The sequence below is a fragment of the Podarcis bocagei genome (assembly GCF_964188305.1).
Source record: "Podarcis bocagei genome assembly, chromosome: 9".
Taxonomy (NCBI): Eukaryota; Metazoa; Chordata; class Lepidosauria; order Squamata; family Lacertidae; genus Podarcis; species Podarcis bocagei.
Window position 1 is genome coordinate 65,281,844 of NC_138134.1, and position 10,516 is coordinate 65,292,359.

The following is a 10,516-nucleotide window of genomic DNA, read 5'->3' on the forward strand; positions in this document are numbered from 1 at the left end:
TGTTGTTTTACAAGGATCATTCTATTTCTGCCAGGAGATATTTGTTATTGTATTGCTTTTCCAAATACTCTTTAAAGATTTTCCATTCTTTCTGTACTTTCTGTTTTGGATACCCTCTAATTCTCCCTGAAGATTATTTTTTGAGGTTTACCTCTGCACAGGGCCGGCTTACCCATAGGGGTTAGGGGTGTGGGGCACCCGGGCGCCAGGCTCTCAGATTTGAAGAGCCAGTCCGGGGACTGAAGAGCCAGGCCAGCCGACAGCCGCTGCCGAGTGGAGCAGAGCCCGTTGGAGCGCCGCAGGCTTTTCTGCTGTGGGCACTGAGGCAGCCAGCCACCCTCCTCATTGAGAGGCCCGCCCAGCACACACATGCTGCACACATTAGGCGCGCAGCTTCCCTCCCAAGCCTCTGTGGGGATTGCTCTCTTCCTTTCACCCATAGTGGCAAGGGAGAGAGTTGTGTGTCCCCCAAAAGCTCAACAACTCTGAGCTGCCCCCATAAAGAAGCCTAACAACTTTGGCTGCCTCCCCCCACAAAAAATGGGGGTGCTGGGCAGTTTTTTGCACCCCGCCGCTCAATATTCTATAGATGGCTCTGCCTCTGCACTCCCACTAACGTTAAGGGAGTAGCAATGAGATACATGACCTTCTCAGTGGTGACCTGAGGCCTGGCCCACCCATGAGGCAAAGTGCGGCAACTGCCTCAGGCGGCAGGATCTACAGGGGCAGAAGGTCCGGCCTCCAAGGAATGTATCGCCTGCTGCTGCTGCCGCCACTGTGGCAGCAATGGCTGCCACACACTTCTTGGAGTCCAGATTGCTGCCTCCTCAGCAGCCCTTCCCCAATGGCGCCTCTAATGCCAATTTGGAGGCGCTGATGGCCTCCTTCTATCCCTAGGGGGGGAAATGGCAGAGGAACCCACCCTCTGTGATTCAGAGCAGACCGCATTCTGCCCCATGTACAGCCTTCCCACTTTAACTATTGGGTAAGATTGATTTTATTTCCCACCTGCCTCTTATTCCTGGAGTATATCTTCACTCCCCACTTGTTCCCTGGTGGGGTAAAAGCCATTTCATAGTTTACCTCAGGTGCCAAAATGTCTGGTGGGAAACCCAGACTATGGAATGCTCTCTCCAGGGAGATTGGCCAGGCGATTATTTTGTTATCTTTCTAGCACCAGGCAAAATCCTTTTTTATTATCCCAAGACTTTTGTTAAATTCCTAATCCTTGATGTAATTAATTTCATGCTGCCTTTATCTGAAATGTGTGCTGCATATATTTTTATCTCTCTATCTATAGTTGGTGTATCGATTGCATTTTGCTTTTATGTGTTTGTAAAGCCGCTTGGAGGGAAAACTTTTTTCTTCAGAACAATCCACAACAAACAAATACACAAGCAATACTAACATCAGACAGAGGATCCGGGTGGCACTGTGGGTGAAACCACAGAGCCTAGGATTTGCCGATCAGAAGGTCGGTGGTTCGAATCCCTGCAATGGGGTGAGCTCCCGTTGCTCGGTCCCTGCTCCTGCCAGCCTAGGTACCGCTCCGGTGGGAAGGTAAACGGCGTTTCTTTGCGCTGCTCTGGTTCGCCAGAAGCGGCTTAGTCATGCTGGCCACATGACCCGGAAGCTGTACGACAGCTACCTCAGCCAATAAAGCGAGATGAGTGCCGCAACCCCAGAGTCGGTCACGACTGGACCTAATGGTCAGGGGTCCCTTTACCTTACTAACATCAGAACACTATAAAACATTGGTCATTAAACATCAGTAGATTCCATTTATGTTGTTTGGCAAAGTGGAGTCTCAAATAAATCTTGGTAACCTCGCCCCAGTTTTCTAGGAAAATGTATGACAAAGTAATAAATACACCAATATCAGTTTGTAGTATCACCTCAGTTTATTTTAGCATATTTGCCTCCAGCCATATGCCTTACAAATACAATACTCTTTATTACATCAGAAGCAAACCTGTGGGAAATGTCAGAGGCAACAGGACAGGCTTGAGGGCAAAAATTAAGGTCCTCACGAGAAATGGACCTGTGAGGGGGAAGAGAAAGTTACTAAGCTGGCCATCATTGATTATGAAAAAAGTGAGTAGCAAACACAACAGGGAACCATTATTGCCAACCCAGCAGGAAAATTAATTAAGCTGTTTATAATACATGACAGACTTTTGTTCATTGTTTTATACAGACCCCAAGTGCCTTTATAATTACAATCCTAAACACACTTTAGGGAGCAAGTTCCACTGAATATAGTGTTATAGGAAAAATGGGGTTTGGCTTTTGCTGCCCAGCTCTTCAAGGGACTGAGTCCCCTAAGTCAGACAAGAACTTTTTAATAGTTGCCCAACCCCTTAGCCAAAGACCAGCCAAAGAGTCTTACACATGTCTCCTGTCTGCCAAGATAACCGACAATGTTTTACTGATTGCATTACCTGGCCACCTTTTGATATGGTAAATACAGTGGTGCCTCGCAAGACGAAAATAATCCGTTCTGTGATTCTCTTCATCTAGTGGTTTTTTCGTCTTGCAAAGCAAGCCCATTGACGGATTAGCGGATTAGTGCTATTAGCGGCTTTTAGCGGCTTTTAGCAGCTTTTAGCGGCTTATCGGATCAGCTGATAAGCGGCTTAGCGGCTTAGAAAAAGGGGGGGGGAGGAAAAAAAACCCGCAGGAACTCGCAATACATTGTCGTCTTGCGAAGCAAGCCCATAGGAGATTCGTTTTGCGAAGCACCTCCAAAACGGAAAACTCTTTCGTCTAGCGAGTTTTCCGTCTTGCGAGGCATTCGTCTTGCGGGGCACCACTGTAAATACTTTAGTTCTAGAATCCACAAAATACACAAAATAGGCTCTTAAGACAGGGTTTGAAGGATTTGTAAGTGAAACTACTGGGAAAGGTTTTTCCAAGATATTTCCTTCACAGAGGAAATGTTTAGGGTCATTAAGAATCAAGATGGCTTCAGGATTGCTCTCCTGCACTATTTGAGACATGTGGTTTAGATACTTACGCATGTGTGTTTTACCTTGTGCACATTTATTCTATATTTGAGACCTTAGAATTCTTATAACAATTGCACAATCTGCTTTTGAGTAAATATATTTAGGATTGCAGTGTAGGGCACTGTCAGGGAACTGCCATCGGAGCCAGAGGGAGAGGAAGGGCTCCAGAGGGATTCCGGAGAGCGTGCCAGGAGGGAGAGAAGCAGCACATCTTCTGGGGAAGGAAATCAGCGTAACACCAGTGGAGGAGGGGGGCAGATGGGGGAATCGGCGAGGTGGCTCCAAGACTCTTCGCCGGGAACCAGTGGGGAGAGCCCGGGTCCTCCGATGCCCACACCCTCCCTGCGCAGAAGGCTTCTGCACAGGGAAAGTAGGCGGAGACTAGGCGTCAAAGAGCTTCTTTGCTGGAAGAAGTTCAAGAAACGCCCACTAACGGATTCTGCCAGCGATTGAGACAGTCACAGGTGCGTGGCTGTCCAGACAGAAAGGGTTCATACAGGCAACCAGCCAAGAGTGGCGTTGATTTACACACAAGCAACCCCTATAACTATTACAGGCACCTACAAAGCTGTCTTACAACAGGAGTAGGAAACTGTTCTCAGTGTTAGAGCCACACTCTCTCATGCTGGGGTGGGAGAGGGGCAACAGTTGAGACACACCATTCTCCCCCAACTCATTTAATATCCCCAGCAACACTGTGAGGCAGCTTAGGCCAAGAGGCAACAACTAGCCCAATGTCATTCAGTGAGATTCATGGCCAAGTAGGAATTTGAAGTGCCTGGCCTATATATTAACTTCCATTCTTTCTTGTACGTATTGTATAGCACAATGCTAGCTTCCCCACAACTTGCCTCTGAGAAAATTATAGTTCACCATGAGATGGACAGACCATGTAGGTCTTGCCATGTCCCAATACACAATTTGTTGAAAGCTTTTTCATTTGCAAGAAAGTTGGGTGACTCTGGCGGGTCATTAACGCTATAATCACCACTTACTAAAGCTGGTAGCAGAGTCTTTCCCGCCCTTGCATGGTTAGATGTTCCACTTATTTTTCTATTACAGGTGAGCAGGTGGGATATCCAGCTGTTTCTGAAGTGCAGGTGTAAACACACAACACCATCCACCCATCATGGAATTTGATTTTCACAGGAAGAAGAAAAGAGAATCTGTCTTGAAAGACAGTGGTTATAAAGTGTATGTATTTTTCACTGCATTGTTCAAATAGAGTTCCTTCTATCTTAAAATCTTCAGAGACATGTACAGATTGGAACAGGATCACTATCCTTTCCGGGCTGCTGGACACATTTGGAATCTTGACAAATGTCTGTGGGCACCAGTCACAAACTGGCTGCTGTGGGGAGGTGACGCAACACAAAATGGGCAGCACACCTAAAAAAGCAGAAAAAGAGACAGGACCACAAAATGATGTGGGCAAACCCCTCCCATTAGCACACACCTCCATCAATGGGAAAAAGACACCTAGGTCAGTCACTGTTGCACTCACACACAGAAAAGGTTTTTTTGCAACTCTGTTCTGCTTGGAACAGAAGGGAGAATGGGTGTCCAATCTTCGCATTCAGTGAAATGTGCGTATGCTTTAAGGAGAGGTGTTCAGTGTGGACAAAGTCAAGCAAACAGGAATGGAACAGGGGGAGCAAACAGTCTTTCCGTCCTGTACATTATGGATTTTTGAGGAGATATTGAGTGAAGCCTTTTGCAGGTGCCATATTAGGTAACTGGCAGGGATTTCCCTCTGGTGGTGAAAGCAACAGAGGAAGAGGAGTGTTCTAAAACCAATTTAGGCACAATTTTATATGCACTTTTTGGAATTCCCTTGCCAAATGCATACCTCTAATTGTAATGCTGACATTTCAGGCACAACCGTTTTGAATTTGCTGAACTAACAAGGCGTTTGTTGCTAGCATCTGCAGAAAAGATCAGCAACCCTCTCCATCATGACATCTGTTGGGGCTCTCCCTTCCACCTGAGGCCTGTGAAAACTATTTTGAAAGCGCCCATCCCTTCTGTACAAGGTACATACGTGGACTTTGTGGACCGGAGGGTGCTGGGGTTTCCTTCTTAATTTAATTGCTTACTCAACACAGAATTAATATGTGGAATTTACTGCTAGGAGAGGGCCATTGGTTTAATTCCATAGTCTATGGACCTACCTTTAATCTAAACAAGCATTCAGTGAACTCTTCCTTAATTTTGTACCGTATTCATTTGCAAAAGAACTTTAAATATTCAGTTACAGGCAGTGGTGAGAACCCAATGTTGTGTTTTTATCTTAGGGATAAGAATGTTTGCCAAACAAGAATGGACATTTTCTGGGATTCCCCTTTGTGGAATTCTGTCCCCAGGGAGACTCACCTGGCATCTTCATTACATATCTTTAGGTGCTAGGTAAAAAGGTTTCTCTTCAATCAGGCGTTTGGCTGATTAACATCCTATGGCCTTTTAAATGTGTCTGAGGGAGGCTATGTGTTTAGTTTGGTTTGGTTTTTGTTATATTATGTTGTTGTTTTTTAAGTTGTGAATTGCCCTGTGATCTTTGGATGGAAGGCAGCATACACAATTTGATGATGATGATGATGATGATGGATTGCCATCAGCCCTGTGGCCAACATAGCCAATAGTGAAGAACAATTAGAATTGTAGTCCATCAACTCCTGGTCTACATGTCTAAAGAATTGTGCTTCTATGAAAATCCTGTTCCATTCTTCTCTTTTGTTTCCTAATCTTAGCAATAGAATTCAACAGGATTTTGCAACGCCAAAGACTTGAGAAGATTGAACTTCACTGCAAGTTAGCACAGCAAGTGGAGTCCAAACTGAAACGCAGGATCTATTTGGCAAGGAGACCACTGCCACCAAGTGGTCCCAACTAGGTTTGACTCGTGTTTATGGTGGTTATATCAACAGTAGAGAAGCTATTCACCACATCAGTGCACAAAGTGAGCAGGCTAACAAAGGGCTTTCCGCAGTCTTAATAAGATCATGTGTATCTAGTAACGTAATTCAAATTATTAAAAACCGAATTGGAAAACCAGTCCCGAATGCCTAATGGTGATCAATGCAGGGAAGGCAGGACAAAGAACGATGCTATGGTCCTGGTCAGATGTAATGATAAATAATGTTTTATAAATGCATGCATGAGCTTTTGGCTCACTTGCTCCTTCTTCCGCTTCTCTTCCAGCTGCAAGGAAGAGATGGGAATACAATTTCCCCTAGCCACAGTTAGTGGAATGGGCTGCTTCATGCAATCTTCAACAGCAGGGATGGGCAGGGGCATTTTTGCAGCCCACGGGCCACATTCCCATCTGGGTGACCTTATGAGGGCCATACGCCTGTGGTGGGTGGGGCAGAGGGGAAAGTGGGTGGGGCAACAGGTGTGAATTTTACCTTTGGAGAATAGCCTAGTTTGTACAAACACTCATTTACCCCCTTCATCCAGACAGGCAAGAGGCGTTATCAGAGTTCATCCCAGCCAGACAAAAGCACTTGGGGTGCAAAATGAAGCCACTGAGAGATATGTCCTAGGAAAGTTCTGAGGGCCACATGAAGAGAAGTAGAGGGCCAGATTTGGCCCCAGGCCATGACACTCCTTACCCCTGTTGGAACAGCAAACTGCACACCATAAAGAAAGTTGATCTGGTCTGCTCAGAAGAATTGCGTAGGGTTGGGGGGTGACCCAGGGATGCCATGAAAATATTACCCACTTGACCATTTAAGCTCCAGAATTTACCATCACCATATTGCCATAATTTTATTAGCTAGGAGTGCTGTGCCTTTGATTTAAACATTTTTTCTTATATCAGTGACTTTAGATAGCAATACTTTTAAAACAGGCTAATAATGATATTCAAAATATTACAAGACAGCGAGAACTTCAGTAAAACAGAGCCATATTTTCCTCTATTCAACCTTCTAAGGGCCAAATGGGCAGGGCCTGGGACAAAGTGGGGGCAATATAAAAGTCTTACCTTTGATACAAATAAATGAGGCATTTGCTTTGTGGGGGCTTCACCTCCTCTTCCAGCCATCCCTGTCCTCCAGTCATGACCTTTTTCTAGTATGGTATTTGCAGCCAAAAGTAAAAAATCCATTTTTTGAAGCCCACCCCACAGATCCAGATCTTGCAATCATGATTAGGGCAAACAAGATGTGACATTTCCCCCATAGCTTAGCATCGCACAGCTGACCAACGTTAAAATAATTTGCTGTCTTGGGGAGCCTGAGCCAGATAGGGGATAGGGGCTTAAAAATGGACCCCCTACAATAATGGAAACTAGGCAGCTGCTACTTGCAATGGGAATAAAGGTCCCATTGGTGCCCATGCAAGTTTTCTTCCCATTGTGTGTAACAATTTGGGAGCCTCTCATTTCAATCAGGATCATGCCGGGAGTAAAGGATTAAAGTAACCTCCTGCTGGGCCACAATCCTGATAGACCGGGACATGCGCAGGGAAACCAAAATGCTTGTTTACAAAGCTATTGTACTACCAACCTTATGCACGACCACTTATAAACGCCATCTCCAACTCCTCGAAAGATTCCATCAAAGGTGTCGCCAAAATTTTTTACACATCACTTGGGAAGACAGGCAAACTAATATCAGTGTAATGGAAGAAGCAAAGATCACCAGTGTTGAAGTAATGATTCTTCAACTTCGTTGGACTGGCCATGTTGTGCGGATGCCTGATGGTTGTTTTCCAAAGCAACTACTCTATTCCGAACTTAAAAGTGTAATGGAAAGTGTAATGCTGGTGGTCAACTAAAGAGGTTCAAACACTCTCTCAAGGCAAATCTAAAAAAATGTAGTATAAACACTGACAACTGGGAAACACTGGCCTGCGGGCTCCAATGAGAGAACAGCCTTTACCAAAGGTGTCATGGGCTTTGAAGACACTCAAACTCAGGATGCAAGGGAGAAACGTGCTAAGAGGAAGGCACGCTTGGCAAATCCATACAGTGATCAACTCCCACATGGAAACCAATGTCTCCACTGTGGAAGGACATGTGGATCCAGAATTGGCCTCCACGGTCACTTACGGACTCATTGTTAAAACCGTGTTTATGGAAGACAATCTTACTCGGCTATGAGTGATGGCCAAAGAAGAAGAAAGAAGATAGCTCAGAATCCTCAGCACTGACCATTTCTCAAAAATCAGCTATGCAATGTCGTTATATGACAAATGTCAAATCTCGTTTGGCCCTAAGTTAATCTGATTAGTAAGGGCTTGCTGAGGTAGTCAATGGCAACAGGCATTCTCTGTGTGTGCTGTTGTTACCTATTAACAATTCCCAGTAAAGGTAACCTGATGGGATGAACTTCAGCAGTTCCTAGCACTCAACTGCAAAGGAGAAGACTGGGACTAACGTGGAAAGAGGATGGCAAACAACTCCAGTGGCATCCCGTATACTAACAACGGAACAAGCGGCAATACAGACGGGCAAGATTATGGAAGTACAATATATGATCTGGCTTTTCCCATTGTGATAGCAATTATCACAGGTTTTATTCTGTTCTCCATGGGTTGTGCTACAGATACGAAGAAGCTGTGGGGCCACATCAAGAGGCCATCGGGCATCGCTGTGGGGATGGTGTGCCAATTTGGGCTGATGCCTCTGACAGCCTATATTTTGGCTATCAACTTCCCTGCAAAGTCAATCAACACGCTTGCCATCTTTATCATTGGCTGTTCCCCTGGAGGTTCCCTGTCCAACTTCGTCAGTTACTGGGTGGATGGAGATATGGATCTCAGGTAGGACAACACAATACAATTTCTTCTGCACATAGTGAAGGAGAGAAACATAACTTAGCAATTCTGTTTCTTGGCAGGCTGGTTGCCATGTACAAGTGGCTGGATCCAAACCATGCCTAATTTGTCCCATTGATTTCAACAATGGATTCCAACCCGACTCAGTCTGGCCCTGGATCTAGCACAGAATGTGCTTTTTCTTTTCTTTCCTCATTGGGGAGCATTCAAATGTGCAGTCTTGCACCTGCAAGCTTAAGTGTCACAATCCAAGAAAAGTCATGCCACATGTTTCTGTTGTGTGCACATATCTGCTCTTACACTCCAGCATTCCTATGTGCTACAGAGACGTCTTTGGCCATGTTCGCCAACAGGCTTTGAAAGGGATTAGGTTGACATGGGATGTGCTTCTGTGCAGAACATGTGCTTGGAGATGCTTGTGAAGCAGTGGCCTCTTATTTTTAATATTGTGACTTAAAGAATAGGTACCATATAATCAGGAGATGATGCTAAATGATTCTGGACTATTTGGCTGTATCAGTCTTTCTGTAGTAGTTTTATAGTTTCATAACTGATTCACAGAAGTGTGTTAGATATTGTTTGTTTTGTAGTTTAATAACCAGGGTATCTGTTTGCCTGTAAAAATGAAACAAACAAAAAACAAACAAAATGCCCGGGGTGGGGGTGGGGGTGGGAATTAATGTCATTGAATGAATGAATGAATGAATGAATGAATGAATGTCATTGATGTATAAAAATACGACCATGGCAAATACCTGGGAATTCTCTTTCTTTAGGCCTATATCCTTTCTCAATCTATTCATTCATTTCTCTAGAAGCTACTTTCCCACATTCTGTCACACTACTGTGTGACCAAGAAACAGAGCTCAAGATGCAGATGAAGCTAGGATTAGTTTTCAGCGACTAAGGCCACCCCACAAGGGTTGAAAAGCAGGTTTACTCAATAGTACGCCTCTTTATTTTCTCCCATATAAGTGAATGATTCCAACTCACGCCTATAAGGGAAAGCGAAATACTGATAAAATATTGCAAGGTGGACAAAAGCTTTTACTGCTGACCTCTGGGTGGTGATACAGCCCTCAGAGGACTGCAATCCATATCTGCTTGCACAATACACAGACTGCACCCCTTTTCTGTCATTACAATGCCTTTTGGAAAGGAGAGTTTTTGCCAGGATAGAGGTGTGTGTGTGTGTGTGTGTGTGTGTGTGTGTGTGTGTCTGTGTGGAGAGACCTTTGCACAGCACTCTGTTGTACAATGGTAAGAATCACACCCAGTACTATTTTTCTAGAAAAAAAGGTGCCTGAACTCACCACGAATGCCTCCCTTGTTCTTTTATAATGGCAATGGCGCCCACCTGAGAGGTGCAGGAACTGAGTTCCGGCAAGTTCCGGCTGGAAAAGAATCCCCTGCGTTGTTCCACTAGCATTTGCCTCTGGTCCTGCCCACCACAATTAGCTACAACTCCTGTGTAGGAGGTCCGTTCTTAAACTGAAACTGTTCTTAACCTGAGGTACCACTTTAGCTAATGGGGCCTCCCGCCGCCACAGATGCACTATTTCTGTTCTCATCCTGAGGTAAAGTTCTTAACCCGAGGTACTATTTCTGGGTTAGCCGAGTCTGTAACCTGAAGTGTCTGTAACCTGAAGCGTCTGTAACCCGAGGTACCACTGTAATAATGGCACACACACACACTACTGTTGGGGAGCTTGTCACAATAGATTACA

The 10,516-nt window shown here is 45.0% G+C and overlaps 1 protein-coding gene across 1 annotated transcript; it reads left to right on the plus strand.

Annotated features, from left to right (window-relative positions):
- Window positions 1–4,062: 4,062 nt before the first annotated feature.
- LOC308594486 (uncharacterized protein C4orf36 homolog) lies at window positions 4,063–6,059 on the plus strand. Its single transcript, XM_081207542.1, has 3 exons — window positions 4,063–4,202; window positions 4,884–5,041; window positions 5,756–6,059. The coding sequence occupies exons 1-3, from the start codon at window positions 4,138–4,140 to the stop codon at window positions 5,896–5,898; spliced, it is 366 nt and encodes a 121-aa protein (XP_081063668.1). The 5' UTR covers window positions 4,063–4,137; the 3' UTR covers window positions 5,899–6,059.
- Window positions 6,060–10,516: the final 4,457 nt, after the last annotated feature.

Bases quoted from the DNA above. Each gene is read 5' to 3' on its own strand.
- LOC308594486 (XM_081207542.1), top strand. From the start codon at position 4,138: ATGGAATTTGATTTTCACAGGAAGAAGAAAAGAGAATCTGTCTTGAAA. The intron at 4,203-4,883 runs GTATGTATTTTT...CTGACATTTCAG, and splicing joins AAAGACAGTGGTTATAAAGT to GCACAACCGTTTTGAATTTG. The intron at 5,042-5,755 runs GTACATACGTGG...TCCTAATCTTAG, and splicing joins GCCCATCCCTTCTGTACAAG to CAATAGAATTCAACAGGATT.